Source organism: Lasioglossum baleicum, unplaced genomic scaffold (assembly GCF_051020765.1).
Source record: "Lasioglossum baleicum unplaced genomic scaffold, iyLasBale1 scaffold0024, whole genome shotgun sequence".
NCBI lineage: Eukaryota > Metazoa > Arthropoda > Insecta > Hymenoptera > Halictidae > Lasioglossum > Lasioglossum baleicum.
The window spans coordinates 1,198,039-1,218,052 of NW_027469084.1; the positions used below are offsets into that span (position 1 = coordinate 1,198,039).

The window sequence follows — 20,014 nt, forward strand, 5'->3', positions numbered from 1 at the left end:
AAGGAGGGGGGTCGACCGGCAGGTCGCATCTTTGTAGAGGGGGGGAGGGGATTATTGCTCCACCTCGCCCGCCGCGACCTGCCCACCTCGGGGGCGCCTTAACAGCCAGCCCCCCTTGGCGGCGGTGGAAGTACTAAGTATTCCCACCGCCGCCATTACGTCTGCGGCCCCTTACCGGGGGGCCGTCGGCCTCGTCGGGGTTGCCCCGCCGATGCTAGCCTCCTGGCGGAGAGGCGGTCGGCTTCCCTCTCCCTCTCCGCTGCCTCCTTCTGCGTTATCACAATCTCGCAGAAGGAGGCAAACGCTGCTCTTGACCTCTCGCTGCCGATCATGTGGTCGACCACGACCGGCAACGAGAGGTCCATCCCAATAACGCCCCTTAGGACTCTGCGCGGCGCCGACCACGCAGGACATTCTCCCAGCGTATGCCACTCAGAGTCCTGGGCCTCCTCGCAGTGGTGGCACTGCGATCCTCCCAATGCCAGTTATGAACACACAGTTTGAGGAAACGGCGGTATGCAGGTAATTTAACTTATGCGCATGCATTGCTGCAACTTGTGCTGTATAATTTAGAATTTTTGTTACCGCGCCATCCGATTATTATACATGTGGAAATACTCGTACACGCTGCATTGTATTTTCTTCCGCACGCGACAAGGAGGGGACAGAGGCGAGGTCCGGCTAGCGTCTGTCCCACCCCCCGTCCCACCCCCGGTCCCACCCCCCGTCCCACCCCCCTGGTCGGCCCGCATAAAACTTAAAAATATGATAAAATAGAAGATAAAATCAATAAATGAAAACGTGTATAGATAAAATAGATAAAATAAAAGTCAATAAATAAATAAATAATAATAAGTAAATAAATACAATGGACAAACCACAACAAACATAAGAAGGGGGGGGCAAAATAATGGGGAATAAAAGATAAAGATGAAATTTATAATATAGAATATAAAATATATATAGAATAAAATGAAATATTATAAAATAAAAGGAGGGGGGTCGACCGGCAGTTCGCATCTTTGTAGAGGGGGGAAGTGATTATTGCTCCACCTCGCCCGCCGCGACCTGCCCACCTCGGGGGCGCCTTAACAGCCAGCTCCCCTTGGCGGCGGTGGAAGTACTAAGTATTCCCACCGCCGCCATTACGTCTGCGGCCCCTTACCGGGGGGCCGTTGGCCTCGTCGGGGTTGCCCCGCCGATGCTAGCCTCCTGGCCGAGAGTGGTCGGCTTCCCTCTCCCTCTCCGCTGCCTCCTTCTGCGTTATCACAATCTCGCAGAAGGAGGCAAACGCTGCTCTTGACCTCTCGCTGCCGATCATGTGGTCGACCACGACCGGCAACGAGAGGTCCATCCCAATAACGCCCCTTAGGACTCTGCGCGGCGCCGACCACGCAGGACATTCTCCCAGCGTATGCCACTCAGAGTCCTGGGCCTCCTCGCAGTGGTGGCACTGCGATCCTCCCAGTGCCAGTTATGAACGCACAGTTTCACGAAACGGCGGTATGCAGGTAATTTAACTTATGCGCATGCATTGCTGCAACTTGTGCTGTATAATTTAGAATTTTTGTTACCGCGCCATCCGATTTTTATACATGTGCAAATACTCGCACACGCTGCATTGTATTTTCTTACGCACGCGACAAGGAGGGGACAGAGGCGAGGTCCGGCTAGCGTCTGTCCCCTCCCCCCGTCCCACCCCCCCCGGTCGGCCCGCATAAAACTTAAAAATATGATAAAATAAACGATAAAATCTATAAATGAAAACGTGTATAGATAAAATAGATAAAATAAAAGTCAATAAATAAATAAATAATAATAAGTAAATAAATACAATGGACAAACCACAACAAACATAAGAAGGGGGGGCAAAATAAAGGGGAATAAAAGATAAAGATGAAATTTATAATATAGAATATGAAATATATATAGAATAAAATGAAATATTATAAAATAAAAGGAGGGGGGTCGACCGGCAGGTCGCATCTTTGTAGAGGGGGGGAGGGGATTATTGCTCCACCTCGCCCGCCGCGACCTGCCCACCTCGGGGGCGCCTTAACAGCCAGCCCCCCTTGGCGGCGGTGGAAGTACTAAGTATTCCCACCGCCGCCATTACGTCTGCGGCCCCTTACCGGGGGGCCGTCGGCCTCGTCGGGGTTGCCCCGCCGATGCTAGCCTCCTGGCGGACAGGGGGTCGGCTTCCCTCTCCCTCTCCGCTGCCTCCTTCTGCGTTATCACAATCTCGCAGAAGGAGGCAAACGCTGCTCTTGACCTCTCGCTGCCGATCATGTGGTCGACCACGACCGGCAACGAGAGGTCCATCCCAATAACGCCCCTTAGGTCTCAGCGCGGCGCCGACCACGCTGGACATTCTTCCAGCGTATGCCGCGCAGAGTCCTGGGCCTCCTCGCAGTGGTGGCACTGCCATCCTCCCAGTGCCAGTTATGAACACACAGTTTGAGGAAACGGCGATATGCAGGTAATTTAACTTATGCGCATGCATTGCTGCAACTTGTGCTGTATAATTTAGAATTTTTGTTACCGCGCCATCCGATTATTATACATGTGGAAATACTCGTACACGCTGCATTGTATTTTCTTCCGCACGCGACAAGGAGGGGACAGAGGCGAGGTCCGGCTAGCGTCTGTCCCATCCCCCCGTCCCACCCCCCTGGTCGACCCGCATAAATCTTGAAAATATGATAAAATAAACGATAAAATCTATAAATGAAAACGTGTATAGATAAAATAGATCAAATAAAAGTCTATAAATAAATAAATAATAATAAGTAAATAAATACAATGGACAAACCACAACAAACACAAGAAGGGGGGCAAAATAAAGGGGAATAAAATCTAACGATGAACTTTATAATATAGAATATAAAATATATATAGAATAAAATGAAATATTATAAAATAAAAGGAGGGCGGTCGACCGGCAGGTCGCATCTTTGTAGAGGGGAGGGATTATTGCTCCACCTCGCCCCCCGCGACCTGCCCACCTCGGGGGCGCCTTAACGGCCAGCCCCCCTTGGCAGCGGTGGAAGTACTAAGTAGTCCCACCGCCGCCATTACGTCTGCAGCCCGTTACCGGCAGGCCGTCGGCCTCGTCGGGGTTGCCCCGCCGATGCTAGCCTCCTGGCCGAGAGTGGTCGGCTTCCCTCTCCCTCTCCGCTGCCTCCTTCTGCGTTATCACAATCTCGCAGAAGGAGGCAAACGCTGCTCTTGACCTCTCACTGCCGATCATGTGGTCGACCACGACCGACAACGAGAGGTCCATCCCAATAACGCCCCTTAGGACTCTGCGCGGCGCCGACCACGCAGGACATTCTCCCAGCGTATGCCGCGCAGAGTCCTGGGCCTCCTCGCAGTGGTGGCACTGCGATCCTCCCAGTGCCAGTTATGAACACACAGTTTGACGAGACGGCGGTATGCAGGTAATTTAACTTATGCGCTTGCATTGCTGCAACTTGTGCTGTATAATTTAGAATTTTTGTTACCGCGCCATCCGATTATTATACATGTGGAAATACTCGTACACGCTGCATTGTATTTTCTTCCGCACGCGACAAGGAGGGGACAGAGGCGAGGTCCGGCTAGCGTCTGTCCCATCCCCCCGTCCCACCCCCCTGGTCGACCCGCATAAATCTTGAAAATATGATAAAATAAACGATAAAATCTATAAATGAAAACGTGTATAGATAAAATAGATCAAATAAAAGTCTATAAATAAATAAATAATAATAAGTAAATAAATACAATGGACAAACCACAACAAACACAAGAAGGGGGGGCAAAATAAAGGGGAATAAAATCTAAAGATGAACTTTATAATATAGAATATAAAATATATATAGAATAAAATGAAATATTATAAAATAAAAGGAGGGCGGTCGACCGGCAGGTCGCATCTTTGTAGAGGGGAGGGATTATTGCTCCACCTCGCCCCCCGCGACCTGCCCACCTCGGGGGCGCCTTAACGGCCAGCCCCCCTTGGCAGCGGTGGAAGTACTAAGTAGTCCCACCGCCGCCATTACGTCTGCAGCCCCTTACCGGCAGGCCGTCGGCCTCGTCGGGGTTGCCCCGCCGATGCTAGCCTCCTGGCCGAGAGTGGTCGGCTTCCCTCTCCCTCTCCGCTGCCTCCTTCTGCGTTATCACAATCTCGCAGAAGGAGGCAAACGCTGCTCTTGACCTCTCACTGCCGATCATGTGGTCGACCACGACCGACAACGAGAGGTCCATCCCAATAACGCCCCTTAGGACTCTGCGCGGCGCCGACCACGCAGGACATTCTCCCAGCGTATGCCGCGCAGAGTCCTGGGCCTCCTCGCAGTGGTGGCACTGCGATCCTCCCAGTGCCAGTTATGAACACACAGTTTGACGAAACGGCGGTATGCAGGTAATTTAACTTATGCGCTTGCATTGCTGCAACTTGTGCTGTATAATTTAGAATTTTTGTTACCGCGCCATCCGATTATTATACATGTGGAAATACTCGTACACGCTGCATTGTATTTTCTTCCGCACGCGACAAGGAGGGGACAGAGGCGAGGTCCGGCTAGCGTCTGTCCCATCCCCCCGTCCCACCCCCCTGGTCGACCCGCATAAATCTTGAAAATATGATAAAATAAACGATAAAATCTATAAATGAAAACGTGTATAGATAAAATAGATCAAATAAAAGTCTATAAATAAATAAATAATAATAAGTAAATAAATACAATGGACAAACCACAACAAACACAAGAAGGGGGGGCAAAATAAAGGGGAATAAAATCTAAAGATGAACTTTATAATATAGAATAGAAAATATATATAGAATAAAATGAAATATTATAAAATAAAAGGAGGGGGGTCGACCGGCAGTTCGCATCTTTGTAGAGGGGGGAAGTGATTATTGCTCCACCTCGCCCGCCGCGACCTGCCCACCTCGGGGGCGCCTTAACAGCCAGCTCCCCTTGGCGGCGGTGGAAGTACTAAGTATTCCCACCGCCGCCATTACGTCTGCGGCCCCTTACCGGGGGGCCGTTGGCCTCGTCGGGGTTGCCCCGCCGATGCTAGCCTCCTGGCCGAGAGTGGTCGGCTTCCCTCTCCCTCTCCGCTGCCTCCTTCTGCGTTATCACAATCTCGCAGAAGGAGGCAAACGCTGCTCTTGACCTCTCGCTGCCGATCATGTGGTCGACCACGACCGGCAACGAGAGGTCCATCCCAATAACGCCCCTTAGGACTCTGCGCGGCGCCGGCCACGCAGGACATTCTCCCAGCGTATGCCACTCAGAGTCCTGGGCCTCCTCGCAGTGGTGGCACTGCGATCCTCCCAGTGCCAGTTATGAACGCACAGTTTCACGAAACGGCGATATGCAGGTAATTTAACTTATGCGCATGCATTGCTGCAACTTGTGCTGTATAATTTAGAATTTTTGTTACCGCGCCATCCGATTTTTATACATGTGCAAATACTCGCACACGCTGCATTGTATTTTCTTCCGCACGCGACAAGGAGGGGACAGAGGCGAGGTCCGGCTAGCGTCTGTCCCCCCCCCGTCCCACCCCCTGGTCGACCCGCATAAATCTTGAAAATATGATAAAATAAACGATAAAATCTATAAATGAAAACGTGTATAGATAAAATAGATCAAATAAAAGTCTATAAATAAATAAATAATAATAAGTAAATAAATACAATGGACAAACCACAACAAACACAAGAAGGGGGGGCAAAATAAAGGGGAATAAAAGATAAAGATGAACTTTATAATATAGAATATAAAATATATATAGAATAAAATGAAATATTATAAAATAAAAGGAGGGGGGTCGACCGGCAGGTCGCATCTTTGTAGAGGGGAGGGATTATTGCTCCACCTCGCCCCCCGCGACCTGCCCACCTCGGGGGCGCCTTAACGGCCAGCCCCCCTTGGCGGCGGTGGAAGTACTAAGTAGTCCCACCGCCGCCATTACGTCTGCAGCCCCTTACCGGGAGGCCGTCGGCCTCGTCGGGGTTGCCCCGCCGATGCTAGCCTCCTGGCCGAGAGTGGTCGGCTTCCCTCTCCCCCTCCGCTGCCTCCTTCTGCGTTATCACAATCTCGCAGAAGGAGGCAAACGCTGCTCTTGACCTCTCGCTGCCGATCATGTGGTCGACCACGACCGGCAACGAGAGGTCCATCCCAATAACGCCCCTTAGGTCTCTGCGCGGCGCCGACCACGCAGGACATTCTCCCAGCGTATGCCGCGCAGAGTCCTGGGCCTCCTCGCAGTGGTGGCACTGCGATCCCCCCAGTGCCAGTTATGAACACACAGTTTGACGAAACGGCGGTATGCAGGTAATTTAACTTATGCGCATGCATTGCTGCAACTTGTGCTGTATAATTTAGAATTTTTGTTACCGCGCCATCCGATTATTATACATGTGGAAATACTCGTACACGCTGCATTGTATTTTCTTCCGCACGCGACAAGGAGGGGACAGAGGCGAGGTCCGGCTAACGTCTGTCCCATCCCCCCGTCCCACCCCCCTGGTCGGCCCGCATAAAACTTAAAAATATGATAAAATAAACGATAAAATCTATAAATGAAAACGTGTATAGATAAAATAGATAAAATAAAAGTCAATAAATAAATAAATAATAATAAGTAAATAAATACAATGGACAAACCACAACAAACATAAGAAGGGGGGGCAAAATAAAGGGGAATAAAAGATAAAGATGAAATTTATAATATAGAATATGAAATATATATAGAATAAAATGAAATATTATAAAATAAAAGGAGGGGGGTCGACCGGCAGGTCGCATCTTTGTAGAGGGGGGGAGGGGATTATTGCTCCACCTCGCCCGCCGCGACCTGCCCACCTCGGGGGCGCCTTAACAGCCAGCCCCCCTTGGCGGCGGGGGAAGTACTAAGTAGTCCCACCGCCGCCATTACGTCTGCAGCCCCTTACCGGGAGGCCGTCGGCCTCGTCGGGGTTGCCCCGCCGATGCTAGCCTCCTGGCGGAGAGTGGTCGGCTTCCCTCTCCCCCCCCGCTGCATCCTTCTGCGTTATCACAATCTCGCAGAAGGAGGCAAACGCTGCTCTTGACCTCTCGCTGCCGATCATGTGGTCGACCACGACCGGCAACGAGAGGTCCATCCCAATAACGCCCCTTAGGTCTCTGCGCGGCGCCGACCACGCAGGACATTCTCCCAGCGTATGCCGCGCAGAGTCCTGGGCCTCCTCGCAGTGGTGGCACTGCGATCCTCCCAGTGCCAGTTATGAACACACAGTTTGACGAAACGGCGGTATGCAGGTAATTTAACTTATGCGCATGCATTGCTGCAACTTGTGCTGTATAATTTAGAATTTTTGTTACCGCGCCATCCGATTATTATACATGTGGAAATACTCGTACACGCTGCATTGTATTTTCTTCCGCACGCGACAAGGAGGGGACAGAGGCGAGGTCCGGCTAGCGTCTGTCCCTTCCCCCCGTCCCACCCCCTGGTCGACCCGCATAAATCTTGAAAATATGATAAAATAAACGATAAAATCTATAAATGAAAACGTGTATAGATAAAATAGATCAAATAAAAGTCTATAAATAAATAAATAATAATAAGTAAATAAATACAATGGACAAACCACAACAAACACAAGAAGGGGGGGCAAAATAAAGGGGAATAAAAGATAAAGATGAACTTTATAATATAGAATATAAAATATATATAGAATAAAATGAAATATTATAAAATAGAAGGAGGGGGGTCGACCGGCAGGTCGCATCTTTGTAGAGGGGAGGGATTATTGCTCCACCTCGCCCCCCGCGACCTGCCCACCTCGGGGGCGCCTTAACGGCCAGCCCCCCTTGGCGGCGGTGGAAGTACTAAGTAGTCCCACCGCCGCCATTACGTCTGCAGCCCCTTACCGGGAGGCCGTCGGCCTCGTCGGGGTTGCCCCGCCGATGCTAGCCTCCTGGCCGAGAGTGGTCGGCTTCCCTCTCCCCCTCCGCTGCCTCCTTCTGCGTTATCACAATCTCGCAGAAGGAGGCAAACGCTGCTCTTGACCTCTCGCTGCCGATCATGTGGTCGACCACGACCGGCAATGAGAGGTCCATCCCAATAACGCCCCTTAGGTCTCTGCGCGGCGCCGACCACGCAGGACATTCTCCCAGCGTATGCCGCGCAGAGTCCTGGGCCTCCTCGCAGTGGTGGCACTGCGATCCCCCCAGTGCCAGTTATGAACACACAGTTTGACGAAACGGCGGTATGCAGGTAATTTAACTTATGCGCATGCATTGCTGCAACTTGTGCTGTATAATTTAGAATTTTTGTTACCGCGCCATCCGATTATTATACATGTGGAAATACTCGTACACGCTGCATTGTATTTTCTTCCGCACGCGACAAGGAGGGGACAGAGGCGAGGTCCGGCTAACGTCTGTCCCATCCCCCCGTCCCACCCCCCTGGTCGGCCCGCATAAAACTTAAAAATATGATAAAATAAACGATAAAATCTATAAATGAAAACGTGTATAGATAAAATAGATAAAATAAAAGTCAATAAATAAATAAATAATAATAAGTAAATAAATACAATGGACAAACCACAACAAACATAAGAAGGTGGGGCAAAATAAAGGGGAATAAAAGATAAAGATGAAATTTATAATATAGAATATGAAATATATATAGAATAAAATGAAATATTATAAAATAAAAGGAGGGGGGTCGACCGGCAGGTCGCATCTTTGTAGAGGGGGGGAGGGGATTATTGCTCCACCTCGCCCGCCGCGACATTCCCACCTCGGGGGCGCCTTAACAGCCAGCCCCCCTTGGCGGCGGTGGAAGTACTAAGTAGTCCCACCGCCGCCATTACATCTGCAGCCCCTTACCGGGAGGCCGTCGGCCTCGTCGGGGTTGCCCCGCCGATGCTAGCCTCCTGGCCGAGAGTGGTCGGCTTCCCTCTCCCTCTCCGCTGCCTCCTTCTGCGTTATCACAATCTCGCAGAAGGAGGCAAACGCTGCTCTTGACCTCTCGCTGCCGATCATGTGGTCGACCACGACCGGCAACGAGAGGTCCATCCCAATAACGCCCCTTAGGACTCTGCGCGGCGCCGACCACGCAGGACATTCTCCCAGCGTATGCCACTCAGAGTCCTGGGCCTCCTCGCAGTGGTGGCACTGCGATCCTCCCAGTGCCAGTTATGAACGCACAGTTTCACGAAACGGCGGTATGCAGGTAATTTAACTTATGCGCATGCATTGCTGCAACTTGTGCTGTATAATTTAGAATTTTTGTTACCGCGCCATCCGATTTTTATACATGTGCAAATACTCGCACACGCTGCATTGTATTTTCTTCCGCACGCGACAAGGAGGGGACAGAGGCGAGGTCCGGCTAGCGTCTGTCCCCCCCCCGTCCCACCCCCCTGGTCGGCCCGCATAAAACTTAAAAATATGATAAAATAAACGATAAAATCTATAAATGAAAACGTGTATAGATAAAATAGATAAAATAAAAGTCAATAAATAAATAAATAATAATAAGTAAATAAATACAATGGACAAACCACAACAAACATAAGAAGGGGGGGCAAAATAAAGGGGAATAAAAGAAAAAGATGAAATTTATAATATAGAATATGAAATATATATAGAATAAAATGAAATATTATAAAATAAAAGGAGGGGGGTCGACCGGCAGGTCGCATCTTTGTAGAGGGGGGGAGGGGATTATTGCTCCACCTCGCCCGCCGCGACCTGCCCACCTCGGGGGCGCCTTAACAGCCAGCCCCCCTTGGCGGCGGTGGAAGTACTAAGTATTCCCACCGCCGCCATTACGTCTGCGGCCCCTTACCGGGGGGCCGTCGGCCTCGTCGGGGTTGCCCCGCCGATGCTAGCCTCCTGGCGGAGAGGGGGTCGGCTTCCCTCTCCCTCTCCGCTGCCTCCTTCTGCGTTATCACAATCTCGCAGAAGGAGGCAAACGCTGCTCTTGACCTCTCGCTGCCGATCATGTGGTCGACCACGACCGACAACGAGAGGTCCATCCCAATAACGCCCCTTAGGACTCTGCGCGGCGCCGACCACGCAGGACATTCTCCCAGCGTATGCCACTCAGAGTCCTGGGCCTCCTCGCAGTGGTGGCACTGCGATCCTCCCAATGCCAGTTATGAACACACAGTTTGAGGAAACGGCGGTATGCAGGTAATTTAACTTATGCGCATGCATTGCTGCAACTTGTGCTGTATAATTTAGAATTTTTGTTACCGCGCCATCCGATTTTTATACATGTGCAAATACTCGTACACGCTGCATTGTATTTTCTTCCGCACGCGACAAGGAGGGGACAGAGGCGAGGTCCGGCTAACGTCTGTCCCATCCCCCCGTCCCACCCCCCTGGTCGGCCCGCATAAAACTTAAAAATATGATAAAATAAACGATAAAATCTATAAATGAAAACGTGTATAGATAAAACAGATAAAATAAAAGTCAATAAATAAATAAATAATAATAAGTAAATAAATACAATGGACAAACCACAACAAACATAAGAAGGTGGGGCAAAATAAAGGGGAATAAAAGATAAAGATGAAATTTATAATATAGAATATGAAATATATATAGAATAAAATGAAATATTATAAAATAAAAGGAGGGGGGTCGACCGGCAGGTCGCATCTTTGTAGAGGGGGGGAGGGGATTATTGCTCCACCTCGCCCGCCGCGACATTCCCACCTCGGGGGCGCCTTAACAGCCAGCCCCCCTTGGCGGCGGTGGAAGTACTAAGTAGTCCCACCGCCGCCATTACATCTGCAGCCCCTTACCGGGAGGCCGTCGGCCTCGTCGGGGTTGCCCCGCCGATGCTAGCCTCCTGGCCGAGAGTGGTCGGCTTCCCTCTCCCTCTCCGCTGCCTCCTTCTGCGTTATCACAATCTCGCAGAAGGAGGCAAACGCTGCTCTTGACCTCTCGCTGCCGATCATGTGGTCGACCACGACCGACAACGAGAGGTCCATCCCAATAACGCCCCTTAGGACTCTGCGCGGCGCCGACCACGCAGGACATTCTCCCAGCGTATGCCGCGCAGAGTCCTGGGCCTCCTCGCAGTGGTGGCACTGCGATCCTCCCAGTGCCAGTAATGAACACACAGTTTGACGAAACGGCGGTATGCAGGTAATTTAACTTATGCGCATGCATTGCTGCAACTTGTGCTGTATAATTTAGAATTTTTGTTACCGCGCCATCCGATTATTATACATGTGGAAATACTCGTACACGCTGCATTGTATTTTCTTCCGCACGCGACAAGGAGGGGACAGAGGCGAGGTCCGGCTAGCGTCTGTCCCATCCCCCCGTCCCACCCCCCTGGTCGGCCCGCATAAATTTAAAAATATGATAAAATAGAAGATAAAATCAATAAATGAAAACGTGTATAGATAAAATAGATAAAATAAAAGTCAATAAATAAATAAATAATAATAAGTAAATAAATACAATGGACAAACCACAACAAACATAAGAAGGGGGGGGCAAAATAATGGGGAATAAAAGATAAAGATGAAATTTATAATATAGAATATGAAATATATATAGAATAAAATGAAATATTATAAAATAAAAGGAGGGGGGTCGACCGGCAGGTCGCATCTTTGTAGAGGGGGGAAAGGGAATTATTGCTCCACCTCGCCCGCCGCGACCTGCCCACCTCGGGGGCGCCTTAACAGCCAGCCCCCCTTGGCGGCGGTGGAAGTACTAAGTATTCCCACCGCCGCCATTACGTCTGCGGCCCCTTACCGGGGGGCCGTCGGCCTCGCCGGGGTTGCCCCGCCGATGCTAGCCTCCTGGCCGAGAGTGGTCGGCTTCCCTCTCCCTCTCCGCTGCCTCCTTCTGCGTTATCACAATCTCGCAGAAGAAGGCAAACGCTGCTCTTGACCTCTCGCTGCCGATCATGTGGTCGACCACGACCGGCAACGAGAGGTCCATCCCAATAACGCCCCTTAGGACTCTGCGCGGCGCCGACCACGCAGGACATTCTCCCAGCGTATGCCACTCAGAGTCCTGGGCCTCCTCGCAGTGGTGGCACTGCGATCCTCCCAGTGCCAGTTATGAACGCACAGTTTCACGAAACGGCGGTATGCAGGTAATTTAACTTATGCGCATGCATTGCTGCAACTTGTGCTGTATAATTTAGAATTTTTGTTACCGCGCCATCCGACTTTTATACATGTGCAAATACTCGCACACGCTGCATTGTATTTTCTTCCTCACGCGACAAGGAGGGGGCAGAGGCGAGGTCCGGCTAGCGTCTGTCCTCTCCCCCTTCCCACCCCCCTGGTCGGCCCGCATAAAACTTAAAAATATGATAAAATAAACGATAAAATCTATAAATGAAAACGTGTATAGATAAAATAGATAAAATAAAAGTCAATAAATAAATAAATAATAATAAGTAAATAAATACAATGGACAAACCACAACAAACATAAGAAGGGGGGGCAAAATAATGGGGAATAAAAGATAAAGATGAACTTTATAATATATAATATAAAATATATATAGAATAAAATGAAATATTATAAAATAAAAGGAGGGGGGTCGACCGGCAGGTCGCATCTTTGTAGAGGGGAGGGATTATTGCTCCACCTCGCCCCCCGCGACCTGCCCACCTCGGGGGCGCCTTAACGGCCAGCCCCCCTTGGCGGCGGTGGAAGTACTAAGTAGTCCCACCGCCGCCATTACGTCTGCAGCCCCTTACCGGGAGGCCGTCGGCCTCGTCGCGGTTGCCCCGCCGATGCTAGCCTCCTGGCCGAGAGTGGTCGGCTTCCCTCTCCCTCTCCGCTGCCTCCTTCTGCGTTATCACAATCTCGCAGAAGGAGGCAAACGCTGCTCTTGACCTCTCACTGCCGATCATGTGGTCGACCACGACCGACAACGAGAGGTCCATCCCAATAACGCCCCTTAGGACTCTGCGCGGCGCCGACCACGCAGGACATTCTCCCAGCGTATGCCGCGCAGAGTCCTGGGCCTCCTCGCAGTGGTGGCACTGCGATCCTCCCAGTGCCAGTTATGAACACACAGTTTGACGAAACGGCGGTATGCAGGTAATTTAACTTATGCGCATGCATTGCTGCAACTTGTGCTGTATAATTTAGAATTTTTGTTACCGCGGCATCCGATTTTTATACATGTGCAAATACTCGTACACGCTGCATTGTATTTTCTTCCGCACGCGACAAGGAGGGGACAGAGGCGAGGTCCGGCTAGCGTCTGTCCCATCCCCCCGTCCCACCCCCCTGGTCGACCCGCATAAATCTTGAAAATATGATAAAATAAACGATAAAATCTATAAATGAAAACGTGTATAGATAAAATAGATCAAATAAAAGTCTATAAATAAATAAATAATAATAAGTAAATAAATACAATGGACAAACCACAACAAACACAAGAAAGGGGGGCAAAATAAAGGGGAATAAAAGATAAAGATGAACTTTATAATATAGAATATAAAATATATATAGAATAAAATGAAATATTATAAAATAAAAGGAGGGGGTCGACCGGCAGGTCGCATCTTTGTAGAGGGGAGGGATTATTGCTCCACCTCGCCCACCGCGACCTGCCCACCTCGGGGGCGCCTTAACGGCCAGCCCCCCTTGGCGGCGGTGGAAGTACTAAGAGTCCCACCGCCGCCATTACGTCTGCAGCCCCTTACCGGGAGGCCGTCGGCCTCGTCGGGGTTGCCCCGCCGATGCTAGCCTCCTGGCGGAGAGGGGGTCGGCTTCCCTCTCCCTCTCCGCTGCCTCCTTCTGCGTTATCACAATCTCGCAGAAGGAGGCAAACGCTGCTCTTGACCTCTCGCTGCCGATCATGTGGTCGACCACGACCGGCAACGAGAGGTCCATCCCAATAACGCCCCTTAGGTCTCAGCGCGGCGCCGACCACGCTGGACATTCTTCCAGCGTATGCCGCGCAGAGTCCTGGGCCTCCTCGCAGTGGTGGCACTGCGATCCTCCCAGTGCCAGTTATGAACACACAGTTTGACGAAACGGCGGTATGCAGGTAATTTAACTTATGCGCATGCATTGCTGCAACTTGTGCTGTATAATTTAGAATTTTTGTTACCGCGCCATCCGATTATTATACATGTGGAAATACTCGTACACGCTGCATTGTATTTTCTTCCGCACGTGACAAGGAGGGGACAGAGGCTAGGTCCGGCTAGCGTCTGTCCCATCCCCCCGTCCCACCCCCCTGGTCGGCCCGCATAAAACTTAAAAATATGATAAAATAGAAGATAAAATCAATAAATGAAAACGTGTATAGATAAAATAGATAAAATAAAAGTCAATAAATAAATAAATAATAATAAGTAAATAAATACAATGGACAAACCACAACAAACATAAGAAGGGGGGGCAAAATAATGGGGAATAAAAGATAAAGATGAAATTTATAATATAGAATATAAAATATATATAGAATAAAATGAAATATTATAAAATAAAAGGAGGGGGGTCGACCGGCAGTTCGCATCTTTGTAGAGGGGGGAAGTGATTATTGCTCCACCTCGCCCGCCGCGACCTGCCCACCTCGGGGGCGCCTTAACAGCCAGCCCCCCTTGGCGGCGGTGGAAGTACTAAGTATTCCCACCGCCGCCATTACGTCTGCGGCCCCTTACCGGGGGGCCGTTGGCCTCGTCGGGGTTGCCCCGCCGATGCTAGCCTCCTGGCCGAGAGTGGTCGGCTTCCCTCTCCCTCTCCGCTGCCTCCTTCTGCGTTATCACAATCTCGCAGAAGGAGGCAAACGCTGCTCTTGACCTCTCGCTGCCGATCATGTGGTCGACCACGACCGGCAACGAGAGGTCCATCCCAATAACGCCCCTTAGGACTCTGCGCGGCGCCGACCACGCAGGACATTCTCCCAGCGTATGCCACTCAGAGTCCTGGGCCTCCTCGCAGTGGTGGCACTGCGATCCTCCCAATGCCAGTTATGAACACACAGTTTGAGGAAACGGCGCTATGCAGGTAATTTAACTTATGCGCATGCATTGCTGCAACTTGTGCTGTATAATTTAGAATTTTTGTTACCGCGCCATCCGATTTTTATACATGTGCAAATACTCGTACACGCTGCATTGTATTTTCTTCCGCACGCGACAAGGAGGGGACAGAGGCGAGGTCCGGCTAGCGTCTGTCCCATCCCCCCGTCCCACCCCCCTGGTCGACCCGCATAAATCTTGAAAATATGATAAAATAAACGATAAAATCTATAAATGAAAACGTGTATAGATAAAATAGATAAAATAAAAGTCAATAAATAAATAAATAATAATAAGTAAATAAATACAATGGACAAACCACAACAAACATAAGAAGGGGGGGCAAAATAAAGGGGAATAAAAGATAAAGATGAAATTTATAATATAGAATATAAAATATATATAGAATAAAATGAAATATTATAAAATAAAAGGAGGGGGGTCGACCGGCAGTTCGCATCTTTGTAGAGGGGGGAAGTGATTATTGCTCCACCTCGCCCGCCGCGACCTGCCCACCTCGGGGGCGCCTTAACAGCCAGCCCCCCTTGGCGGCGGTGGAAGTACTAAGTATTCCCACCGCCGCCATTACGTCTGCGGCCCCTTACCGGGGGGCCGTTGGCCTCGTCGGGGTTGCCCCGCCGATGCTAGCCTCCTGGCCGAGAGTGGTCGGCTTCCCTCTCCCTCTCCGCTGCCTCCTTCTGCGTTATCACAATCTCGCAGAAGGAGGCAAACGCTGCTCTTGACCTCTCGCTGCCGATCATGTGGTCGACCACGACCGGCAACGAGAGGTCCATCCCAATAACGCCCCTTAGGACTCTGCGCGGCGCCGACCACGCAGGACATTCTCCCAGCGTATGCCACTCAGAGTCCTGGGCCTCCTCGCAGTGGTGGCACTGCGATCCTCCCAATGCCAGTTATGAACACACAGTTTGAGGAAACGGCGCTATGCAGGTAATTTAACTTATGCGCATGCATTGCTGCAACTTGTGCTGTATAATTTAGAATTTTTGTTACCGCGCCATCCGATTTTTATACATGTGCAAATACTCGTACACGCTGCATTGTATTTTCTTCCGCACGCGACAAGGAGGGGACAGAGGCGAGGTCCGGCTAGCGTCTGTCCCATCCCCCCGTCCCACCCCCCTGGTCGACCCGCATAAATCTTGAAAATATGATAAAATAAACGATAAAATCTATAAATGAAAACGTGTATAGATAAAATAGATAAAATAAAAGTCAATAAATAAATAAATAATAATAAGTAAATAAATACAATGGACAAACCACAACAAACATAAGAAGGGGGGGCAAAATAATGGGGAATAAAAGATAAAGATGAAATTTATAATATAGAATATAAAATATATATAGAATAAAATGAAATATTATAAAATAAAAGGAGGGGGGTCGACCGGCAGTTCGCATCTTTGTAGAGGGGGGAAGTGATTATTGCTCCACCTCGCCCGCCGCGACCTGCCCACCTCGGGGGCGCCTTAACAGCCAGCCCCCCTTGGCGGCGGTGGAAGTACTAAGTATTCCCACCGCCGCCATTACGTCTGCGGCCCCTTACCGGGGGGCCGTTGGCCTCGTCGGGGTTGCCCCGCCGATGCTAGCCTCCTGGCCGAGAGTGGTCGGCTTCCCTCTCCCTCTCCGCTGCCTCCTTCTGCGTTATCACAATCTCGCAGAAGGAGGCAAACGCTGCTCTTGACCTCTCGCTGCCGATCATGTGGTCGACCACGACCGGCAACGAGAGGTCCATCCCAATAACGCCCCTTAGGACTCTGCGCGGCGCCGACCACGCAGGACATTCTCCCAGCGTATGCCACTCAGAGTCCTGGGCCTCCTCGCAGTGGTGGCACTGCGATCCTCCCAATGCCAGTTATGAACACACAGTTTGAGGAAACGGCGCTATGCAGGTAATTTAACTTATGCGCATGCATTGCTGCAACTTGTGCTGTATAATTTAGAATTTTTGTTACCGCGCCATCCGATTTTTATACATGTGCAAATACTCGTACACGCTGCATTGTATTTTCTTCCGCACGCGACAAGGAGGGGACAGAGGCGAGGTCCGGCTAGCGTCTGTCCCATCCCCCCGTCCCACCCCCCTGGTCGACCCGCATAAATCTTGAAAATATGATAAAATAAACGATAAAATCTATAAATGAAAACGTGTATAGATAAAATAGATAAAATAAAAGTCAATAAATAAATAAATAATAATAAGTAAATAAATACAATGGACAAACCACAACAAACATAAGAAGGGGGGGCAAAATAAAGGGGAATAAAAGATAAAGATGAAATTTATAATATAGAATATAAAATATATATAGAATAAAATGAAATATTATAAAATAAAAGGAGGGGGGTCGCCCGGCAGGTCGCATCTTTGTAGAGGGGGGGAGGGGATTATTGCTCCACATCGCCCGCCGCGACCTGCCCACCTCGGGGGCGCCTTAACAGCCAGCCCCCCTTGGCGGCGGTGGAAGTACTAAGTATTCCCACCGCCGCCATTATGTCTGCGGCCCCTTACCGGAGGGCCGTCGGCCTCGTCGGGGTTGCCCCGCCGATGCTAGCCTCCTGGCGGAGAGGGGGTCGGCTTCCCTCTTCCTCTCCGCTGCCTCCTTCTGCGTTATCACAATCTCGCAGAAGGAGGCAAACGCTGCTCTTGACCTCTCGCTGCCGATCATGTGGTCGACCACGACCGGCAACGAGAGGTCCATCCCAATAACGCCCCTTAGGACTCTGCGCGGCGCCGACCACGCAGGACATTCTCCCAGCGTATGCCACACAGAGTCCTGGGCCTCCTCGCAGTGGTGGCACTGCGATCCTCCCAATGCCAGTTATGAACACACAGTTTGAGGAAACGGCGGTATGCAGGTAATTTAACTTATGCGCATGCATTGCTGCAACTTGTGCTGTATAATTTAGAATTTTTGTTACCGCGCCATCCGATTTTTATACATGTGCAAATACTCGTACACGCTGCATTGTATTTTCTTCCGCACGCGACAAGGAGGGGACAGAGGCGAGTTCCGGCTAGCGTCTGTCCCCTCCCCCCGTCCCACCCCCCTGGTCGGCCCGCATAAAACTTAAAAATATGATAAAATAGAAGATAAAATCAATAAATGAAAACGTGTATAGATAAAATAGATAAAATAAAAGTCAATAAATAAATAAATAATAATAAGTAAATAAATGCAATGGACAAACCACAACAAACATAAGAAGGGGGGGCAAAATAATGGGGAATAAAAGATAAAGATGAAATTTATAATATAGAATATAAAATATATATAGAATAAAATGAAATATTATAAAATAAAAGGAGGGGGGTCGACCGGCAGGTCGCATCTTTGTAGAGGGGGGAAGTGATTATTGCTCCACCTCGCCCGCCGCGACCTGCCCACCTCGGGGGCGCCTTAACAGCCAGCCCCCCTTGGCGGCGGTGGAAGTACTAAGTATTCCCACCGCCGCCATTACGTCTGCGGCCCCTTACCGGGGGGCCGTCGGCCTCGTCGGGGTTGCCCCGCCGATGCTAGCCTCCTGGCGGAGAGGGGGTCGGCTTCCCTCTCCCTCTCCGCTGCCTCCTTCTGCGTTATCACAATCTCGCAGAAGGAGGAAAACGCTGCTCTTGACCTCTCGCTGCCGATCATGTGGTCGACCACGACCGACAACGAGAGGTCCATCCCAATAACGCCCCTTAGGACTCTGCGCGGCGCCGACCACGCAGGACATTCTCCCAGCGTATGCCGCGCAGAGTCCTGGGCCTCCTCGCAGTGGTGGCACTGCGATCCTTCCAGTGCCAGTTATGAACACACAGTTTGACGAAACGGCAGTATGCAGGTAATTTAACTTATGCGCATGCATTGCTGCAACTTGTGCTGTATAATTTAGAATTTTTGTTACCGCGCCATCCGATTATTATACATGTGGAAATACTCGTACACGCTGCATTGTATTTTCTTCCGCACGCGACAAGGAGGGGACAGAGGCGAGGTCCGGCTAGCGTCTGTCCCATCCCCCCGTCCCAACCCCCTGGTCGACCCGCATAAATCTTGAAAATATGATAAAATAAACGATAAAATCTATAAATGAAAACGTGTATAGATAAAATAGATCAAATAAAAGTCTATAAATAAATAAATAATAATAAGTAAATAAATACAATGGACAAACCACAACAAACACAAGAAGGGGGGGCAAAATAAAGGGGAATAAAAGTGTTCGGGATTCGAATTATGGGATTTGCCGGCCGTTACGCCAACCGTCGAGCGACACTTGCTCTGGCCTTTTTTCACAGTGTTTAGAGTCGCGTAGCGATCGCTCGTTACCGTTGCGTGCGGCCGCGAAGTGTTTACGCGCCCATCACCGGTAAATCCCATAATTTGAATCTCGAACGTTGCGTCTTCCCGGATCATGCGATCGATCCGGCACCAATCGCGTGCGACCCCGCCTGCCGTTTCGAAGAAGATTTAAAGGCCCTCCCTTGGCGGAGCGGCCGCTTTTTCGCTGTAGACTGTTAACGAGCTCTCTTTCAGTTCAGTCATTCGAGACCACCAGATTATTCATTTAGCACGCTCTGATCTGTTAGTTGTTCGCGAAATCACTGCGCGTTATTCCTCGCACTTCCAATTCGAAGTTTCTTTCGAATTGCCACCGACCATCATTCTTCCGCGTCGCGATCAGTGCATCTGCCCGCGTCAAGATTTCCGACGGAGCGTGGAAGATCTCCGTTCGCGGCGGCCCTCGTCAAGGGACGCACAAGATTTCCGTCGAGCAACGGATAAGGCAGAATCTCGCACGAGCAAGATATCCGCATCTCGAGACTTCGGCTATTCTATAGATCAACAAGCTTGAATAAAGTGCAGGGTTAACCCATCTGGACTCAATCTCTCTCACTCATTCACACTACCTCATCCTCGCCGTTCCTCGCGCGCTCATTGCTGAGCGGTCCCGGCCTCAGGCGCTTCTGACCTTCGGTCGACGCCGA

The 20,014-nt window shown here is 50.2% G+C and overlaps 1 protein-coding gene across 1 annotated transcript in view; it reads left to right on the plus strand.

Annotated features, from left to right (window-relative positions):
• Positions 1–19,898, plus strand: part of LOC143219344 (uncharacterized) — a 33,422-nt gene extending 13,524 nt beyond the window's left edge. Inside the window, exon 4 of the mRNA XM_076445347.1 lies at positions 19,868–19,898. Coding sequence (XP_076301462.1) covers positions 19,868–19,898 — 31 coding nt within the window. The remainder of the gene's footprint in view (positions 1–19,867) is intronic.
• Positions 19,899–20,014: the final 116 nt, after the last annotated feature.